This window comes from Neopelma chrysocephalum, unplaced genomic scaffold, assembly GCF_003984885.1.
Source record: "Neopelma chrysocephalum unplaced genomic scaffold, ASM398488v2 Primary Assembly neopelma1_60, whole genome shotgun sequence".
Taxonomy (NCBI): domain Eukaryota; kingdom Metazoa; phylum Chordata; class Aves; order Passeriformes; family Pipridae; genus Neopelma; species Neopelma chrysocephalum.
This window is the reverse complement of record NW_020897715.1, coordinates 6,582,260-6,602,182: the sequence shown is the minus strand read 5'-3', so window position 1 is coordinate 6,602,182 and position 19,923 is coordinate 6,582,260. Positions and strand designations below refer to the sequence as shown.

Here is a 19,923-nt window from a genome sequence, read left to right as displayed (position 1 = left end):
TATGTTGGCTGTGTATTTCTAAAGTGAAAATTTGCTTTGTGTGTTTGGCCACACTGTGGATTTGTGCTTTACTTGTTGTCACACTGCAGAGGCATTTTTCACTCTTTGCTGCCATGGTTATATGTCAAAGGTTATCAGCAAACCAAACAGTTGTGGAAGGTGCAGCTGCACTACGAGCTCAGTCTCTTAATAGTGCCTTTAATACTACTTAATCATCTCCAGAGACCTGCTCCAGGTAAAATATTGTATTTTAAAAAAAATGATAATTATTTGTGGGTAGAAAAAGGAGCAGTGATGCTGCCATTTATTGCCCATTTCTTCATAAATTCTGCTGTATGGACAGAATCACTGTAGCGAGTGATCACATAACTTGGCATATTGTAAGAGGTAGCTTCCTAACAGGATAACTTGTGCTAAATATATCTATTGAAGAATCTAGCTAATTTTTTACCTTTCTCACATTTTGGGTAATTAATTTTTAACTAAGACTTTTTCCAGAACTTTTCCTAGTTTTTGGGAAGCTGTCTGTAACTTGGTAGGTGTATTAAATTGCTTGTTCAACAAAATCCTCTTTCACACTGTTATCCTTGAATCTGCTTGATTATTGTTTTCAGATCTGGAAGATGGAAGTCCTTGAAAGGCAAAGCAGCCTGACACTCTACTGTCCTGCAGGTGTCCATCCCTGTTGGCAGAACTTGAATGTAATCTGGTTTAGGTTAAGTCACAGGTGGATTTTGCTCTCAGAATTACTGGAGCACCCAGATTCAGAGTTTATGGAAAAGGAAGTCATGTTGAGGGTCAAGGATTATGAGTGAAAAAGGACATGGCTTGCTATTTGTCAGAATAAAGACTGATGTACCTCTGTGTGTATGTCAAGTCTAGTTAAAAAAAAAACCAACCAAAAATAGCAGCAATGTGCTGTATACACACCTCAACCCCAGTTCCCAGAAAACAATCCCAGAACAGCATGGTGGGGTTTGGGAACAAATTGTTTATTATTTGGCTTCATAAGTTATTAAGTCAAGGTGTTGGGGGGGAGGGGAATATGATCCATTACAGAACTGTGTAATTTTATACTCTGCTTTTTTATTCTTTTCTTAACTGTTGATCCAGTCTGCACTTTCTGAAAACATGAGATTTGACCAACAAGGAAAGAATAAAAAGTACAATTTGCTACTTGGTTAGTGGCTCAGTCTAAGAAGAGGTTTTCCTCCCATCTGTAATGCTAGCAGTGTAAAGATGACTGTTCCCAGACTTTACTAAGGCTGCTTGACAGTGCAAACAGGCTTGTGAATGATGTGATGAACAGTGTAAGAGGGACAAGGATTAGTTTTGGATTGCAAGTTAAACATCCTAATATCCAAGCAGACTTCTGTTTGAAACTCACTTAGGTAACATTTATGAATCTGGGGACAAATGCTGTCTGAATTGCCAGCAGCAAATGAAATCCTGGCTGCTGAATTACCCAGCTGTAAAAGAAATCAGAGAGAACATGGGCCACTTGTTGCTTCAAGTGTAACAGATCTTGCACTATGTACCTCTCCAATCTTACCAAGTGCTTGCTGTAAGTTTGAATTTTTTTGTGTAGTTCCAGATGTTTTATCTGTAGAAAACCTAAGTAAGTAGTGGCCATGCTTCCCAGAGAGCTGAAATACTTTCATCTCCCTGTTTTAGATGCTGGGTAGATCAAAAGCCTAGAGGGTGAACTGTTCCCCTGTTGTTAAGCGCTTGAGCTCTGAGACAGTGGTGTCTGGGGGAGGTGAGTGTGTGAAAAATGTCCCAGTACATCTGCTGGGACATATGGAGTACTTAAGATCTTAAATGTAAGACTAGAAGGATATCTCAGGCTGTGAAAGTAAGCTTACCCACTGTCACTTGTAGTTGCTCTTCTGTTCACTTCCCCTGACTGTCATTACTTCGTCTATAAAGCTGTTGTTTTGTGGAAGGTTAAACAGGTAATGTCTGTGCTGGCTGGGGACATCCTGATTTCCAGCTTACAGGTGTATTTGGTAAATCCATTCTATTTACTCTTACAATGAATTGTATTCAGTTTGAGTTTTTCCTTTCTGGTGCTGTGGCCTCTTAGTGCCTGCGTACCCAACACCTGTATTTTCCCCTTGACCTTCACCTGGCTGGGTTAAGGAAGTTGAGCTCTCTGTTAATAATGCCAGACTATTGGATGTAACCCCCTCAGAGACAGATAATTCCTGAACCTTCAGATGGCCTGCTTTGTTGTGAGCACTTGTAAATTCGACTTTCAAATCTCATACCCAATACACCATCTAATTTCACACACCTGTATTTTAGTTAATAGTATTATTTATTGAAATGCAGAAGAGTGGGGGGTTTTTTTACTATCCAGACACATGGGAAACAGCATGGGGTTCTTTAGCTGCATGTGGTTCCTTTGCCACATGTGGTGGCATTGTAAGTGTTCCCAGTGGCTGGCAGAGTAATTAACCTGGCTTTAATTATTTGAAATGCTATATTTGGAGGAGGAGGATACATAATACAAACAATGAGGCATTAGGATGAAATTAATTCCATTAGAGTGGCCAGGAAGTCCTGTAGAGCAGACTTTTAGTGCATTTGAAAATCCTACCAATTAGTACCCTGAGCTCTTTGGGCATTGCTCATGTCACTGGCTGGCTAAGCTGCTGGTTCAATAGAGCACCTTAGATAAGTCAGGCATAGCTGGAACTGTAATTGCCTGTTTGCTCCCACCCGGCGTTCTTCTGTGGCCTGCAAGGGACCTGCTGTTGGGGGCTCAGTCAATGATTTGTGCTGCTTTTAAAGCCTGATTTTTGTTGTATTTGAAATAGATCACAGATCTATATAGATACTTTGTTCAGCAACAACAGGGGTGGGAAGGTGGTGGTTCTAACAGCAATGGTGTCCCTGGAGGAGACTTTACTTCAGCAGCGTGCAGCAGAAACTGAAACCTTGTTGGTTTACTGTAGCTCATTCAGGCAGCTCTGCTGTTAACAGTGCACAGGGGGTCTAAATGACCCACCCCAACCCTCCAGCATTTTGCACAGTGGGGCTACATCCAGTAGAGAGCCAGGGGTCAACCTGCACTTTGAGGGACTGTGGGGTTGCTGTGGCTCTCCCTGGGAGGGACAGGAGAGGAACCACAAGGACCACTGAAATGGGAAGGTTTCTTCTGGTGGGAATGTGTTATTTTGTACAAATAATGAGGTGTTTGCTATACAGGCAAGAGAATCTAACCACCCTCATTAAGCTACATGGTGGGCAGAAACTGCTCCAGTTAGTTTTTCAAAACAGAAAATCTTCAGTAGAGGATATTCAGAATCAGACTAGAACCGACTGAGTAGCCATTACTTAATCCTCATGTGTAGCAACACTATACAATAAAGGCTAAAATTGCTTGAAGATGAAAATTTGGGGTTGGCTTTTTTGACTCCATAGTAAGTATTCTCATATTACTTATTCGTTCCTGTGAGGTTTTGTGTCTTCTTAGAAAATAGCAATAGGTCCCCAATTCCTTGAAGAATGAGGAAATACTGGCTACTTAAAGCTTTTTCAACGTCAGTAACTCTTTACAGCCCAGGTAAAATCGTGGTAATTCTGTCTGATTTTGCTGTGTGAGTTTAATGCTTTGTGGCAGCTTTGATGTCGACTAAGCATGTATTGTTCTGCAACTCAGAGGATTTAACTGCTGGACAAGTTATTAGATGTCTTGTGTGTGCTTCACCAAATGTACAGACTGTCTTGGGATAAAAAAAGAGTCTAAAAGAGATAAAAAAAGAGTCTAAAACCTAGTTGCTATTTCTTAATATTACGGCAAAATAGTAGGTGTCAGAGGCATGGTCAGGCCAGGCAAGGGGAAAATTTTAAAACAAGTTGGTCTGTAACATGGCAAAAATAAATGGCACTTCCCCAGTAGCCCAGCTCTGTTTAGATGAGGATGGAACCTGAAGTGTTATAACCCTTGGTTTTGGCTGGTTTTCTAGCATATCTGAAATAATGAGTCAACACATGACTAATCAGCTGCAAGCCCCACAGCAGAGGGCCAGGGGGGCACTGGGCAGTGCTCATCCTGCCAGTTGCTGAAGCACAGCACAAGTTGGATAAACAGCTCCTGTCTCGTAGGATTTGCAGCCTGAGCGATCCCTGCTCGTGGTGTAGCCAGCTATGCTGAAATCTGCCAGTTTGTGGCTTTCTCCTCCTTCTGAAACTAAACTTCACAAATCAATGTTGCCATGGAGAAGCGCCACCTAATCATCAAGGGCAGACGATGAACTAATTAAGTGTAGAAATCTGACTGCAATAGTGATAATACCCCTGGGATATAAAACAGTTACCATTAAATTCAAATAGCCATTTTCAGGGAAGCAGTACTTCCTTCGATATAATGTAGTGCTGGCTAATCAACTATGATATGAAAATTTAGACACCAATGGGTGCATAAGCAAGGATGTGGATGCTCAGCTACTTAGGAGTGAACAGATACAACCGATTTCTGCCTTCTTTTGTATAAACGTGGGTATAGGAAAATGAGGAAAAGGTCCTTTTATGCCCAGAAACATGCAAATGCTTGGATCAAAAACTGAAGATATGTAAAGATTTTTTTTTCTTGGTCATTTTATTATTGATCTAAACACGATACTGTGATGAAAGGAACTTGCTGATTGCCATGGGATTTTTATGTGACTGTTCTCCCTCTTTCTTTTCTTGTTTACCATTTTTGGTTTGGTCTGGGAAAGTCTTTAGTCCTGTCTTCCTGTCCTAAGGTGCTTGCTAAAGAGCATTATTAAGGAGCAGAATGCTAGAAGTATTGAAAAATAGATAGTTGACAAAATACATAACGACATTAGTTTGTGAGACTGGACATAAAGGGTGAATTCTAAGGATTTTGAATCTTGGTAACATGAAAACGTTCATCAGTCTCATCAAAGTCACATCAAAAATGTCAGAAGGCTGAAGAAGGAAGTAAAAGATCAAGTTGCTTGTATCTTGAAAAGGAATTTTCAATTGTTAAGGAAAGCAGTTAGGCATGGGAGACAACCTGCCTTACTCTGCTAGAAGAGGAAAAGGGGAGACACCACAAACAGCATAAGGGCTAGTGTGTCAGAAGGGAGCTGGGATGCCCTTTCAGTGTACTCTTCAGCTCAGACCATATAGTCTCCTCAGTCACTGCAGAAAAAGGCAGAGAGCATTCCTTTACCTAGTGTTCAGAAATGCTTTTGAAGTAAAGACCTGGGCTTTTTAGAAGGATGCAGGGATAGTCCTCTCTGGATAGAAATCTAAAGTGGCACATGTTGTTCTTGTCCAGGTCTGGTCAGACCCCCTGCATGTCTACTCCTGCACCTCAGTAAGCAGTGTCAGTCTGTAGTTACAGTGGAGCCCAAATCAACAACATGGAAGAATCTGGAAAGCAAGCATCTAGACCTGTTACTGAATGATAACGAAAATTTCAACTGATCAGAAGGCCTGCAAGAAATCCTTCACAGTGCCATGGCATGTTAAGCAGTATGCTTGTAAGGCTCTTTCAAGTGCTGGGTAAATTGAGAATTTGCCCAGACTGGCTGAAGATGCATTTCTGCAGCTGCTTTAGTGTTTGAGCTTCACTTTGGGTTCTAAAGGCGGATTTGTCAAAGCCTAATGAGGTCTGTCTGATCTCCAGCTGTGTGTGCTGTTACAAACAGTGCTGACCGGTCTCAGTTCTCTCATGGCTGTAAGGAGGAAAGCAGTGCACTAATGAGGGGGCTTGGCTGTGTTTCCTACCCCCCTCCTTCCATAATTAGTGGACTCCCTGACTAGACAAGGAGGGGTGCTGGGTGCTGTGGGCTGCTGTTTGCTAAAGGTATGTAGAGAAGGCGCTGTGGGTAGACCTTGAATTGCAGAGCGTAGGATGTTCTCTCCTAACTAACATCTCTAGCAGGTGCCTTGATGAGACTATTAATTTTGGGGAAGTATATTCAGCAGAGAGGGCAATTCCACTCTGTGCAGCTGTGAGCCCAAGACTTAGAGCATATGGACTATGGACTGGCTGACATCAGGTGGCAAACTTGTTCTGCTTCTGCACGTATCTTGCAGTGGGAAGACCTGGCTGCCGTTGCAGTGAAGTTACTGGGCCAGGTTAACCTATAGTTTGAACTAGTGAGGCAAATGCTGCTTTCTCAAGACTTATTGTCATACCAGTGCTTAAAAAACTAGTCAATTTGAAGTGAAGTAGGGCTAAGAGGACACGTGAAGAGAACAGGCAGACCTTCCTATTTGTAGGTCATCTGATTTATAATAAATTGCTTTGAGATTGAAAAAAAGAGCAACCAGATGCTTCTTTCTCATAGTTTTCTATGCTCTTTTTACCCAGTTATTGCAGTGGTGCTGAGTGGAACATTGCAGATGGAAGTGCATTTACGTAGGATTCCTGTTTCTTATCTTCTATAGCAATGAGCTCATATTTTAGAATATCCGTTTCTTGGTGCACTCTGAGAAGGGTGGTGCTTGGAAATGAATGGAAAAACTAGTAGAGTCATTGAAACACTTTGAGGGTGTTTTGGTCACAAGGCAGCACTTGAATGCAGATGAGTAAATAGCAGAACAAGAGATTTATGAGAGGCTACTGCTTGTGGTTAAGGAACAGTGAAAAGTCAAATTAGCATAGAAATAGAAACTCATGGATACAGCAAATGAGGAAACTAAAGTTGCACCTGTACTGAACTGAATTGGTAGGATACAGTGTTTCTATGGACTGAAATAAAAAGGAGTTCCAACTGAGGTTGTGTTGGAAAGCACTTACCTAGAGGCTAATACAGCCTTTGTGCTGTCAGAATAGCTCTGTTGGATTAAAAGCCAGGAATTAGCTGCCCAAGGTGAGCTCCTTATAGAGAACAGCAATAGAAATGCTGAATTCAAAAGTCATATCGTGTCACATGGTAATACAGTAACAAGAGGAGGTAATAGTCATTGCTGTTGTCTTGCCCCATAAGACAGAGAGGTTTGCATCACACTGACTTCTGGAGGCTAAAACAAGTCCATCACTGCCTTGCTGCACACCAGAGGGATCTCCTGGAGACCTTCCCTCTCCTTACCTGTGTCAAACCATGTCTAAAGCAGTCAAGACAGGTAGCAGGCTCATAAAAATCTGAAAGATAAAAAAATTGAAAGACCTCCAGCATGCTTTAGATCTGGCCTTGCATCATTTATGTTTTTCAAAGACTGTTCTCTGCACAGAGTAGATTTGTACCAGCAGGCAAGAAAACCTGAAGAGAGTCCTGGGCTACTTTGTGTTAGCAGAAAGAAATTCTTCACAGGAACAGCTGGAATCAAAAAGATGTTAGGGTACAGATGTGGGGGGGTTTCCCCTGTTAACAGATGATTTCTTTCGGTTCTTGGCATATTTTCATAGTCAAGTGTCTTCCTTAGTTCAGTTATAATCAACCTCTCCCCACCCCTTCTCATGAAAAGCAAAAAAAAAAAGCTTTCTCTATAGAGAGGAAAAAGATGTGTGAATAAGCTTGAATCTGAAACATTAGGCTACTTGTCTCTGTGATTAAGTGGAAGTTTCTGAGTTCTGATGCTCACCTATTAATATATCTATCCTGTTTCCAAATTCTGCATATTTATGATAAGATACCCTCATCTCATTTGACTATGCGATACAGAAGTTTCTATTTTTTCATTTTAAAAATGCTGCAGTTTTTGTTTGTTGGTTGTTTTTTTTTTTCTTATTCAGAATTTCTCACATGGGAAGTGCAATTGTGATCAACTCCATGGGAATAGTCAGGACACAGGCGTTTTCTCTGATGTTTTTATTTCATATTTCATAAATTGCTTAGACCAAAGAAACAATGGAGTAAAGGTAGCTGAGCAGGAACGACTTTGCCCATGGAGCTTTCTTGTTACTCAGTTTACTTGCTTTACTGCACCTTCAGCAAAGACCAATCACTGAAACAGGTTTTTTTACAAAGCAAGCCAACAAGTTTATTTCTCCTTGTAGATAACCATGGATTCTTTCACATTCTCACCACGGATTCTTTCACATTCCTGCTCTACCTACTCCCTTCCACTACCTCTCTATTTAGTGACTTACTACCATATGAAATTATAGTTTTAACTCAGTTGTATAGTGACTGATTTTTCAAAGAGGCTGTACCAGTCTCCCAGTTGCTTGCTTCCACCATGCATCAAATCCAACTGTTCATCTTGTCTGGCTGTTTGGGAACTGACAGATGAGTCAACTCCAATCTAATCATGGTTTGTTTAGGAATGTGAGTTTTTTGGCTGGGTCAAAGGTTTGCACTGTAGCCACCTGACTGCTCAATCCAGTCAATGGGAAATTCTGCAAGTATTCAGGTAGCAACAGGATATTGAGGGACCCTAACCCACCCTTTTGGCAGTAGGCTCCTGTTTGGATGGATTAGGCATGTTCAGTCTGGAAGTTCTAACCACTGAAACTTAATGCCTGAAAATGAAAAGATGAGTAAGTAAAACCATTTCAGTAGTGTAAATCCAGAGGCTTCATTGCTGCTTCTTGATAAAGACCAGACATAAACTAATCAACCCCATTGGAAGGACTGGCCCTCAAAATCTATCTTCCAGGGAGACCAGTAATTACTGAAAAAAAGAGATAGAGTATAGGCTTGAGCAATAACTCTATGGAGTTAATCTAGTTAAACTTTCAGGTCCTAATCTATTTCTGCTAGAATCTGAAAATGTTCAGTAATTCTTTAGAGGGCTAAAAGTGGAACTGCTTCTCAAAGTAAATATTCATTGATATAGTAGTTTGTTTGGGTTTTTGTTGCTGTACCCAAGATGAGAATCTGGCCAAGATATGCCTTGTACCGAGTGCAGTCAGAAGAGACTACACAGTGCACAGACAGGTGGAAATAAGACTATGAAATGGGAAGAAAAAGGAATTTTCCATGGGCAGTTCTGAACTCTGTCAGAAATTCTGGTTCATTTGCTCACAGGGATCAGTAGCGGAAAATTAAGCATGTGTTGGTGGCTGAAATTTATTCTCCATGAAGACATTAAAGCTCACTGGAAATTACAGAAAAGCTCTTTAAAGGGCAATAGTGTCATGAGGTGATGTATTCTGCTGCATAGATGTTTGAACATAACCTTGCTACGTGTAAAAGCTGGATTTAAAGTCTCCTTCCCCCCCACTAAGGAAACAAATCTATTAACTTGATTTGTTTAGGCTTGAATCTGTAACTGCTATTATCTCTCCCAAAGCTTAGCAGAATGATCTCTGAGCTCGAGGCAACCTGGTGTGTGATTGATGCTGTACAAGACATGGTGGACTCCATGAGTGGTGCTCATGGCAGCAGTGCAGCATTTTAGAAATGTGAACATGCACATTAAAGAGCCACTTCTTGTCAACAGCTCTAAAATACAAGTCAACCGATGCAGTCCTTGCACAAACCATTGGCTAGTAGAAAACCTGTCCTCCAAAAGGTCTTCCCACAATCTCCAGTGAACGTTTTTCTTTCATAATAAAATTAATCTTACTGAATGGCATACTTACCATCTCTCCTACTGAATTATTTATTCACTTCCAGCACTTAGTTGCTTATTTGAAATCCTGTGCTGTCATGTATACATCAAGGAAACTGTTCAGCCTCAGGAACTGCTCAGGCGGCCCGTATTCAAACAGCTTACTCTCCCCTGGAAAAAGGATATTTTGGAAGAGGTGGTCTTCCTCCTTCCCACCTTCTTTGGAACTTATGAGCAAAGCAAGAGGAAAATATCGTGTGGAAAAATGATGGACTTGGGCTCAGAATGGAAATAACAATTGTACAAGTGTTGGATCCTGCAAAAGGCTGAGGAACTGGTAAATCCATGTGTGTCCGTGTTCTCATAATGCGGTTGCATAGAAATGTTAAGAGAGAAACATCTATGAAAGATAAAGTCTGGTATATGAAAACTCACTCTTATGAAATCATGGCTAGGATTTGGCTGACAGTAGTGGTAAATGTGTAACAGGAAAGCTTTTCAGGGTAAGATTAATGCTGCTGTTGTGAATCCTGCTGTCCAGTGTTGTATTACTGTGAGTTTGTCCCAACAATTTTTGGACTGAAGTCTGAACCTGCTTACTACTTTTCTGCTTTTTTATGCATTGATATAAGTCCATTTACCGCCATTCTGGCTGTATTTTTATTTGTTCTTTTAAAACTATCTTAATAGCCCAAGTGTCTGTTCCAGAATCTGCCATTTGTGAAAACTAATATGATGTATTTTCCCTGCACATCAACCATGTCCATTCTATTTCATTTCCCTAAATGAGCATGTGGGAAGGAGGGACAAATTTTCCATAGTGTATAGCTATGTCCCAGAGGAGAGTGTGTGTCTCAAAATAAGATGTTCAGACTCTCATAGGAGTGACATTGCAATGTGAGGCCTTCAGGAAGATGCCCTGATGGTCTAACAAGTAGTGTATCATAATCTGTACTCCTGTGTTTTGCAGCAAGCTAGGTCCAGGATTGACCTGTACCTTTTTTTTTCATCACCCTGCTGCTGAGTTCTGGACTGCCATCAATGATTAGAGTAAAAGCAGAGCTTAAATGGCATTGTTTGAATGGGTGAAGGGAAAGGAAAAAAAAAAGAAGAAAAAAGCACCACGCTCTGTGTTACGGTTTTTGTGCTGTCATTTGAGCATGACTGATGATTGATGGCATTTAAAACTCACGTGGGCTCAGGACTCTGGCCTGTGGAGGCTGCTCTGCAGCCAGAGGACCCACACTGATGTGAAACCTGTACATAGCCCTGGCTTGTCATGGTATCACAGGGTGCAAGGGATGCTTGTAGATGAAGTTAATATCATGTTGAGCTGACAAACAGCAAATTCCACACATGAGTTAAAATCATTAATAATCAATGCTGTCGAGTGTGAGCTCTTGAAAAATTATATTTCAGAATTCCTACAGCTTTTTTTTGGAGGTTTTCTGCCTTGTTGGGGAAGGCAGTGCCATCAATTAAACTTCACTGGCACTCCGAAGGTACTGCTTGGTATGCTGGGCTTGCAAACAAAGATGTATTGGTTAAGATGCTGGTTTAATTGCCATTTGAGTTCTTCTGGAAAGATAGTAGGGTGATATATTTTTCTTTGCATTGGGCTTTAAAATTATGCCCTGGTAGAAATGGAAATGAGGAAAAATTATACTGACATAAAAGCATTTTAAAATAGCTTCTACCTGGAGTCAACAACCTTTTTGGTGTGCCAGATAACAATTTGCCTTGCCAAATTATAGGTGAAACATGCCTGTAAACAGCACTGGAAGCTGGAAGATTGCCTCTTGGTGGCAAAATGCCACTCAGCAGCTGACAAGCAGTGTGTTCTCCCTGAAAGAAGGCAGGGCTCCTGGCTAACCCAGCTTCAGAGCGTGCCCAAAGCTGGAGGCTTCTGCCTCTCCCCAGATGCCACAGCTTCCACCAGTGTAGTATGTCACTCCAATCTTCTCACAGGCTGTGCTGGGCAGACATGCCAGAGGCAGTGAAGTCCAAAGATTGCACTGACTGATCTCTGTTGTGAAGTTATATCAAGAACAAATTGCAGCATAGGAGAACTTGCCAAAAATGCTGATCGTGGAGCTCATACATGTAGTAGCAAAGTACCCATATGGTTGCAAAGTCAAATGGATCTGGACACTTAAAGAAACTACTCGGAGAACTGTTGCTCAGGCAGAATTTTCCTGTGAAACCTTAAAATTAATATTTTGGGAGAAAGGCAAGCTTTTCAGTTAGTGTAAATAATGATATGGAAATCATAACAGGTAATTCCGAAGTCCAGGAATGTGTTAAAAGGGATGAATCATTGTGTCTGGCTTCTTAAAAATTATTGTGTTAATATTCAGTGTGTATTGACATAATCTCCAGGAAGTTTTCCAGTGGTGTTTTATCTCTAGCGTTTTGGGATCAATAATACAAAATTACAAATGATAAAGCTTTTTCTCTGATGGCTACTGCTGACTGGCTCAAAAAGTATTCCAGTCAACTAATTTTATTCAGAAGCCATTGTCTCTAATTGTAAGATGCTGATTGGTTATAATAATATGCTGCCAACAATTGATGAGTCATGCCAATATTCAGATCAAGAGGTTTGAACAACAAACCTAAATATAGCAGATACAAACAAACTGGAGAGTCTGAAGTCTATTACCAAGGGCATTGCTAACACAGCTGTTGGAGTACATGAGGGAATATAATAAAAATTGTTTGCAATACGAAAATGTCAGTAAAAACCTGTTGTTGCCTCTTACAGGGATTGACCTGAAAAATATAACTCAGAAACTTCTAATTCAAGCATGCTTTTACCTGTGCAATGCACACTGGTGCCAGGGTACTTATTGCACATGAAGTTTAATTTTTTCTGCTGATGATCAGGTTGGATTCATCAAAATTTGTCGTCGTGTTCCCCTTTCGATTTCATTTCTATTTCCCCTTTCCCCCTTTCCATTTAATTTTTTCCATTAGTAGAATAGGGCCTGAAGACTTCGTCGTGAGACTTTTCAGTCTCAGAGCATGTAACATGAAATCTGGTGGAGAGCCATGAGCAGTTTGTATGAGGATTCATTGGCTTTGTTTTTGTTTAGATGTTCAAAAGAGGGACTGCAACTGGACAACAGCTCTCTAGAGGAGCAGAGGACATGGCCCAGGCGTACAGATGTCTTAGCTCTTGTAGGTCACAGTGAGATCACGGAGGGTGCTGATGGATCAGTCACACACCACCTGATAGCCTCTAGTGACAGATGAAGAAAGAAGTGCCAGCTGCAAAAATTCAAGCAAGAAGCATGGAAGAAACAAAATCCAAATGTAACTTGGTTAAGAGAGGAGGAGCAGGTGAGCAGCTGGGCCATCTGGTAAATACAGAGGGGAGGGAGAGTCTACAAGGACTGTAACTAGTGATAAAGGCTTATTTGTGAGTGCAAGAGGCTGGAACATGGACATGCACAGCTTCCTCTAACAAAACCACCTGGCCAAACATTAGGGGGCTCTATATATGTAAAAATGCTGCATCTGTTCACTTTGCTTTATCTACTGATATTTTAAGTGAAGGGGGTTTGTGGATCTAGGTGATGCCTTTGATGCCAGTGCAGGAGAGAAAAATATTAAAAAACTTTGCAAAATACAATAATGTTCCTGTTTAGAGTTTGTATCTGAAACCGTTCTGGCAAGTAAAAACATGGCCAAACAGTGGCCTCACACTTCTGCTTATATGGCTGCAGGAGAAATACGTGGCTGTGGTAAAAACTTTGCTGTGAGCATGTGTTAACTCAGGTTATCTAGCATGTGCCCAGGGTTTGTGCAACTTGTCTCAGAGGGCTCAAAGAAGCCTTTCTGCCTTAAGAAAATAAGATAAAATAAGTGTTTGACAAAGCAGCTATTGTTTTAGAAGAAAGGGTTGCATCCCTCTCAGCTTCATTGCCTGAATTGGAGCCTCCATTTTTACTTCTGGAGAGGGGTGTTTCCATGCCTTTCTTCCCTCAGCTATAGCAGCTGAAGAATTTGGGCAGGATCTGAGAGGAATCAGAGGGCTGACATGAGCCTATGTCCAGAAAAAGTGTGTCTCTGTGCTTTGATCACTGCACAGGAGCCTGACTCAGTTCCGTGAATGCGAGAGGATATGGAGTACCACGAGCTGGCTGGTGCTCAGAGGTTGCTGCTCCTGAAAGGCAGAGCTGATTCTCTGAAGAACTTGTGGCCCCAGTATAGACTATGACTGATGTATTGAAAAAAATGCTGTATTATACTGTAAGCAGCAGATGAAGCACGTCCCTTGGCACTAAAGCAATGGGAGGTTTCCTTGCTCAGCCCACTGGTTATATGCCAAGTGGGTCGATGGTTTATTGTAGCTGTTTCATGGCATGTTGATCAAACAACTGGGTTATATGAGGGGGATGAGAAATGATGACAGCTTTTACAAACTTGGTTTAGATCATGCAGGAATTACTTTGGATGTCGTATGAAGTTAAAGGTTCGAAGGACTTGTGGGTGGAAAGTGTGATCATTTCAGCACTAGAGCTAAACTGAAGGGAGAGGAAACATTCTCATTGCATATCCACATGCCTCAGTAGGTCAGAAATACATTTGTTTGATGTAGACGATATTTAGCTTTGTGGATGGAAGAAAAATGAGTAATGAAATATTTTCTTTGAATGTTACTTTGAACACACATATTGCCTTGTATAAAAGAAAAAAGGAAGATGTTAAGGCAATAAGACAAACATTAATCATAGTTTTCTTTCTTGGATAACTCTTAAGCAGCTGTCTTATTCATTGCTTCATTTCCACTAGAGGCCAATGAATTGGAATTACAGTACTTTTATAGCTGCATCTGCCTGAGCCCACTTTGGAAATCTTAGCTCATTAGCAGGAAGCCACTCCAAAGTGCTCCACCTTGTTTGTCCCTGGCTCAGCACAACTAGTATGCAGAGAAACCACAGATTTTTCTCTCAGATAAACTGAAAAAGAGGACTGCTGTTGAGTTTTGTGCACATGGGTCATGCAGAGCAGGTCCTCATGGCATGTGGTGGATTGCAACTTGTTTGCAAACAGTCCTGGAGGGTGAGTTTTGTGAGTGTGTGGGAGGATCTACAAAATTTGACTAAACTCGACTGGAAACATAAGATCAAACAGTTTCATTGTGTTTCTGTTGTTTGCTTTTTCCAGATGGGCTCTTTACACTAATATCTCTTTTTTTAGTGTTGCAAAATGTACGCTTCCCGCGTTATTTTCCTCTTCTACCTCTGTGAATCAGCAATGACTTGTACAGAGATGAAAGGGGAAACAACGTGGCAAGTACTCAAAGGCTCTTAAAGTTGAAGAAGGTATGGAAGCAGATGCTCAAATGTGACTAATCTTGCTTTTTGTCCTTTGTCAGCAATGGATGTTTTCAGCCTGGTGCTGAATCTGAGTCTGAAGCACAGGAAATAAACACAGCGTAGGCATGATGCCATACCAGCCAGGGAAGTTTTTGGCTTAAATGCACCCTTTAAGGATTCTTGGGTTTAGATTATAGGTGGTTTCGATTGCTGTTGGAAATTTCAAGACATATTCTCAGCTTCTGGATCAAGAGCTCATGTTACTGCATTTAAGCCAAGCATGTGGACAGCCAGGTGTTCTCAAACCCACTGGAAACAGTAGTTTATTCAGAAGACTATGGGAATAGTAGGTGAGCTTTCAGGGAGGATCAGCCAGTTAGTTGTGTTGAAAAGCTTTCCACCTGCTCCCTGCCATTCTTTGGAGGAAAGTAAAATATACCAAATATCTCAAGGATGATGAATGAATGAATGCTGGTACAGCACGCTGGCTACTCCAGACACCTGGTGCCATTACCCCAATGTGACACTTGCGCATCTTCTGGATACAAGTGTTCACTGCAAGAAACAAGGACTCTCTCCTGCACTTGTGTGGGTTTGTAGGCTCAAATCACAGATCATGTGATTTTGCAGACAAGGACCTGGGAATCCAGGTGGGCAGCAAGGTGACGGCCAGCCAGCAGTGCACCCTCATGTCGAAGGCAGCCATCAGCATCCTGGACTGCATTAGGAGGAGAGCTGCTAGCAGGCTGAGGGAAGTTATCCTTCCCTGCTGCTCAGCTGGCAAGGCTGCATCTGGAGAGATGTGTCCAGGGCTGGGCTTTCCGGTAGAAGAGAGAGAGGGACATACTGGAGACAGTCCAGCAAAGGGTCACAGGGATGACTAAGAGGACAGAGTATTTTTCACATGAGAAAAGGCTGTGAGAGAGCTTTGACTCATCAGCCAGGAGAAGAGAAAGCTTGTGGAGATATTATCAATGTGTATAAATATCTGATGGGAGGGTCAAGAAAACAGAACCAAACTATTCTCAGTAGTACCTAGTGGCAGGACAAGAGGCAGTGGGCCCTATGAAGCACAGAAAATGCCATCCAATTCCATAAGAAAACACTTTTTTACTAAATGAGTCATTGAGCACTAGCACAGATGATTCAGAGAGGTTTTGGAGTCACCATTCTTGGAGGTATTCAAAGCCTGACTGGACACAGTCCTTGGCAACCCACTCCCACTGACCCTGCTTGAGCAGGGGTTGAACTGGAGGATGTCAGGAGTCTCCCTCCCCCCTCAACAGTTCTACAAAAGCAGAGTTGGATTGGTCTGACATGGAAGCTTGAATAAGGACAGCTTCATTCAAGTATAGATTGGATTAAAGTGAATAGGCTTAGCTCAAAATGGAACGACTGTTCTGGTTTTGTAAATATATGTAACAGTAGAGGATCTCCTTACAGCCTTAAGTCTTCTACAAGCTGCACTGTGTGGTGCCTGGCATAATGAGGATGTAGCTCTGCAGACCCTGCTGAGCATAGAAGGGTACGTTCTTCAATGGTTTTCTTCTCTCCTTCAAAGTCTCAAAAGATAGCTGTAGGCAATTACTTGCTTTCACAAATTGGACTTTTCTGGATTGCACCAAGTATTCCACTGTGCAGGCTCTTCAATATGTATTAAGGGGCTGTTTTGCCTGAAAATGTGGCCTTTTTTTCTCTGCCATAAGGTGGTAACATCTGCTTCTCTAAACTACGTTATACTTGGGAGGGAAAAAAAGCCTATTTTATTTGGTTTATGCTGTCAGGACTTGACTGACTTTTTCACAGCCTTGTAGATTAAGATCCACTATATTTAGTCTCTGTGGAAGCCAGTTAGCAAATGGGAAGAAGATCTGCAAATACTTTACAGACTTCAGTTATTGTCCATGAAACACTGTGTTCAGGAGATGAAAGTGGACCAGCAGCTTCCCCTCCCACTCCTAGTTGGAGATGGATATTGAGGGGATGCTTGAAAAGTCACATGCCGATGCCTGAAAATCTGTCTAATGCAGTTTTGCACTTTTTTGGATGACTTTTAGTTGTTAAGAAAGACAATCTGACTGCATTATAAGTTTGAGGCTTTATTCTTCATCCTTGTCGTCCCTGGATAAATGGTGGAAAAAGACATACAATGTTTACATTAACATACTTTTATCATAGCACATTGATTTCTAAGGTACAGAAAAGAAGGCACACAGGATCTACTTTTTATACTGTTACACTTTTTTAAAATTTACACACTTCTTTCAAAACTTTTAATAACCCACTACTATTGTTAAATATATACAGGTATATATTCTATAAGTGGTGTTAGCCTAAAACAGTTTTCTCTATCTTATTTTTATCTTTAATTGCCGGTACTCATCACAGGTATTCCTCCGCAGGAGTTAGCAGTTTCTTTTCTCTCCTTCCCGGGCTGCCCAAGGTCTTTTAGTGGATTCCTGCGTTATCTCAGAGGCCTCTGGCTGAGCTGCTGTTTCAGGGCCTCTAACTGGAACACCTGTTTGGTTCCCTACAGTCACATAGGCCTGTTCTGTGCTCTGCTAAAGCTGCAGTTTGTTTTCGCCTGGCGTATTTCAGGAGAACTGATGACAATTTTGACTGAAATTTGGTGGCAAACTTTTGTAAAGTGAGGCCACAACCACAACAAAGTGACAACTTACGTAGATGAAACCTTTATCATGAGGAGCACAAATGATACATACACCAATAAACTTTCAAGATCTTGAATGCAGCAGAAAAGAAAAAGCATAATTGGCTGACTAACAAGTGTGATAGGTGCCCAGCCAGTAATAGCATAGAATTGACTGACTGGTACTTGGTGTGTGTAATACACCTTCTGTTGAGGAGATGCACAGTTTCACCCTTTCCAGCTGCTAAAGACATGCTCTCCACCCCTCTCAATTTGATCTACACTTATAGAAGCAAAAGCAAACCAGAGACTGTCTGGAGCAAATTAAAGAACCTGGTGCGTTCGCATCTATTTATAGCTGGATCTGGGGTGGTGGGGTTCTGAGGTGTTTTCCTAAATAATTTTTTAATTACCTCCTAAGCATTTTCTTTGCCTATGAAGGGATGTAATTGGCCATATGGAACTGGAAGTAACACAGACAAGTGCCCACTACGTTTCAATGGCTTCAAGAGCCCACAAAGCTCTAGGACACTGAGACTTGAGTTATGATACTTTGGGAAGAGTGGGATATCTTGGTCATTATAGCCCTATAACCTGCCTACTTTGTAAGGCCTCAGGACTGAATCTTGTTAGGCTTTGTCTGATTTTGCCTTAGCCATCCTAGGGCTTTAGTTTTGTTTGTTTATGAATGACAGGTTTTTTTATTAGTTTTTTTTTTCCTCATGATGAGGAAGCTGTTGCCTAATTTGTTTTGCTCTTGCTTGATTCTGTATAAGCATTAGGAATTACCTTAATTTTATATAGGCAATTATAAGAAGTAGTTATTCAAATGAAACATTTATTGCTGTAGCATAAAGTCACATGGGATAATGTAGGTGTGGTATGACACTAGAGGCCACAAAAAAAGTCAGAGGATGTGGTGTAGAGGAGTAGAGACATGAGATGATAATGAAAGGGGCAAAGAATAATACTGGAAACTTAAGGTTATTGACAGCTCAGTTAAAGAACTGTAGAGCTGGACAAAAGCAGTTTTAGTGGTAACAAAGAGAAAGGGGAGAGCTGTTCCATTTATGGAGAGAATTTCTTACCTCTAGCAAATTTGGATGCAATAGCAACTTGCACATCAGTGAACAAACATTTAAGTGTACAATTATCCTAGAAAATGTATTAAATTACTCAAATGTGGGCCCTGGAGGAAGAAGGAAAAAACCATTGATGGCATATTCTTCAGCAAAGGAGAGGAAGAAACCCCATCATGGATATGATGCTCCTTCTAGCAAAGGACTGGGGATGATAACAAATTATTTCAAACTTGGACCCCTGTCCTTCTCCCCAAGCTGATCTTTGAGGCTAACTTACTGTCACACTTGATAGCCAGAGGGGCAGGATAAGGGAGAGCATAATATCAGAGGACCCTTTTGTATAGCAATCTTTGTATTGCTGAGCTGTGCATGGTGTTGTTTAGATAATTGGGACTCCGAAGGTTGATATCATTGTAACTGCACTGTAATAACACTTTAGTGTATTTTAGTTAGGCTGTTAGGATTTTAATTAGTCTAACATAGAATTCTTGGCTTCCCAAATGAGGTGTTTCCCCTTTTGCCCATAATAAGGCTTTGAGTGTAATAACTTGTCACATGGGTACTACGAGGATTGAAGAATGATGAGTGTGTTCACAGAGAACAAAGGACTGTACTGATGCAGTGAAAGAAATCACGGAGAGAAGTAGACAAAGCCAGAATGATCTTCATCCCGATGACTAATGATAGAATACTTGTGCTGTATTACTTATGTTATTTTAGCAATCTCCTGAGCAACCCAGTGGGAGGTGTTCCTGGTGATGTATGAAAGAAGCCAAAAAAAATAACAGCTGTCTGAAAGAATTTTTCTGCCTTAGGTAAAGCAGGGATATGGTGAGGGGAAAAAAATGTTCAGTTGAGCTAGTTTGCATAATTCATGCCAATTTCTGCTCTTAGTTTAGTTCACAGTTGATTGGCTTCATCCCATTTGCAGGGAGGGGAAGCACTAGATGTTCCTAGTATATTCTTTCTAAGTTTTTTTTTTCCAGATGGGTAATTTCAGCCATGTGATAGAACTGGGAGATTGACATGAAGTTGGCATCAACTACAACCAGCCACAAATTTCCTCAAAGCCAACTGGCTGATTAGGTACAACAATGCAATAAGGCAGTAAGTAAGGAAATGTGAAGGACACAGTACTGTCCGTGCTGATTCTGACCTCCTTGAGAAGTACTCCAACTCCAGAGCATGCATCTTTCACGTGAAAGCACTATTGTAAATAGCTTCCAGTAGCTGTGATATTTTAGGATGATTTAGGTCATGCACATCTGTCTTTACCTGGTGCTGGAACTTGAAATTACTGAGTAAACAATTATGTTAAATAATTTAGAGCTACATATTGTGACTCTTCCTAAGCAGCAATCAAAACATGATGTGTTCATATGGATTTAATACGATGTCTTAG

At 41.2% G+C, this 19,923-nt stretch overlaps 1 protein-coding gene across 2 annotated transcripts in view; it reads left to right on the top strand.

Moving 5' to 3' along the window:
- Positions 1–19,788, top strand: part of NECTIN3 (nectin cell adhesion molecule 3) — an 88,221-nt gene extending 68,433 nt beyond the window's left edge. The window contains exon 11 of one of the 2 annotated variants that reach the window (XM_027680965.1): positions 19,508–19,788. In XM_027680965.1, the coding sequence (XP_027536766.1) occupies positions 19,508–19,546 (39 nt within the window). In that variant the 3' untranslated portion in view covers positions 19,547–19,788. The remainder of the gene's footprint in view (positions 1–19,507) is intronic. The other variant, XM_027680970.1, reaches the window with a different exon arrangement.
- The last annotated feature ends 135 nt before the right edge of the window (positions 19,789–19,923 follow it).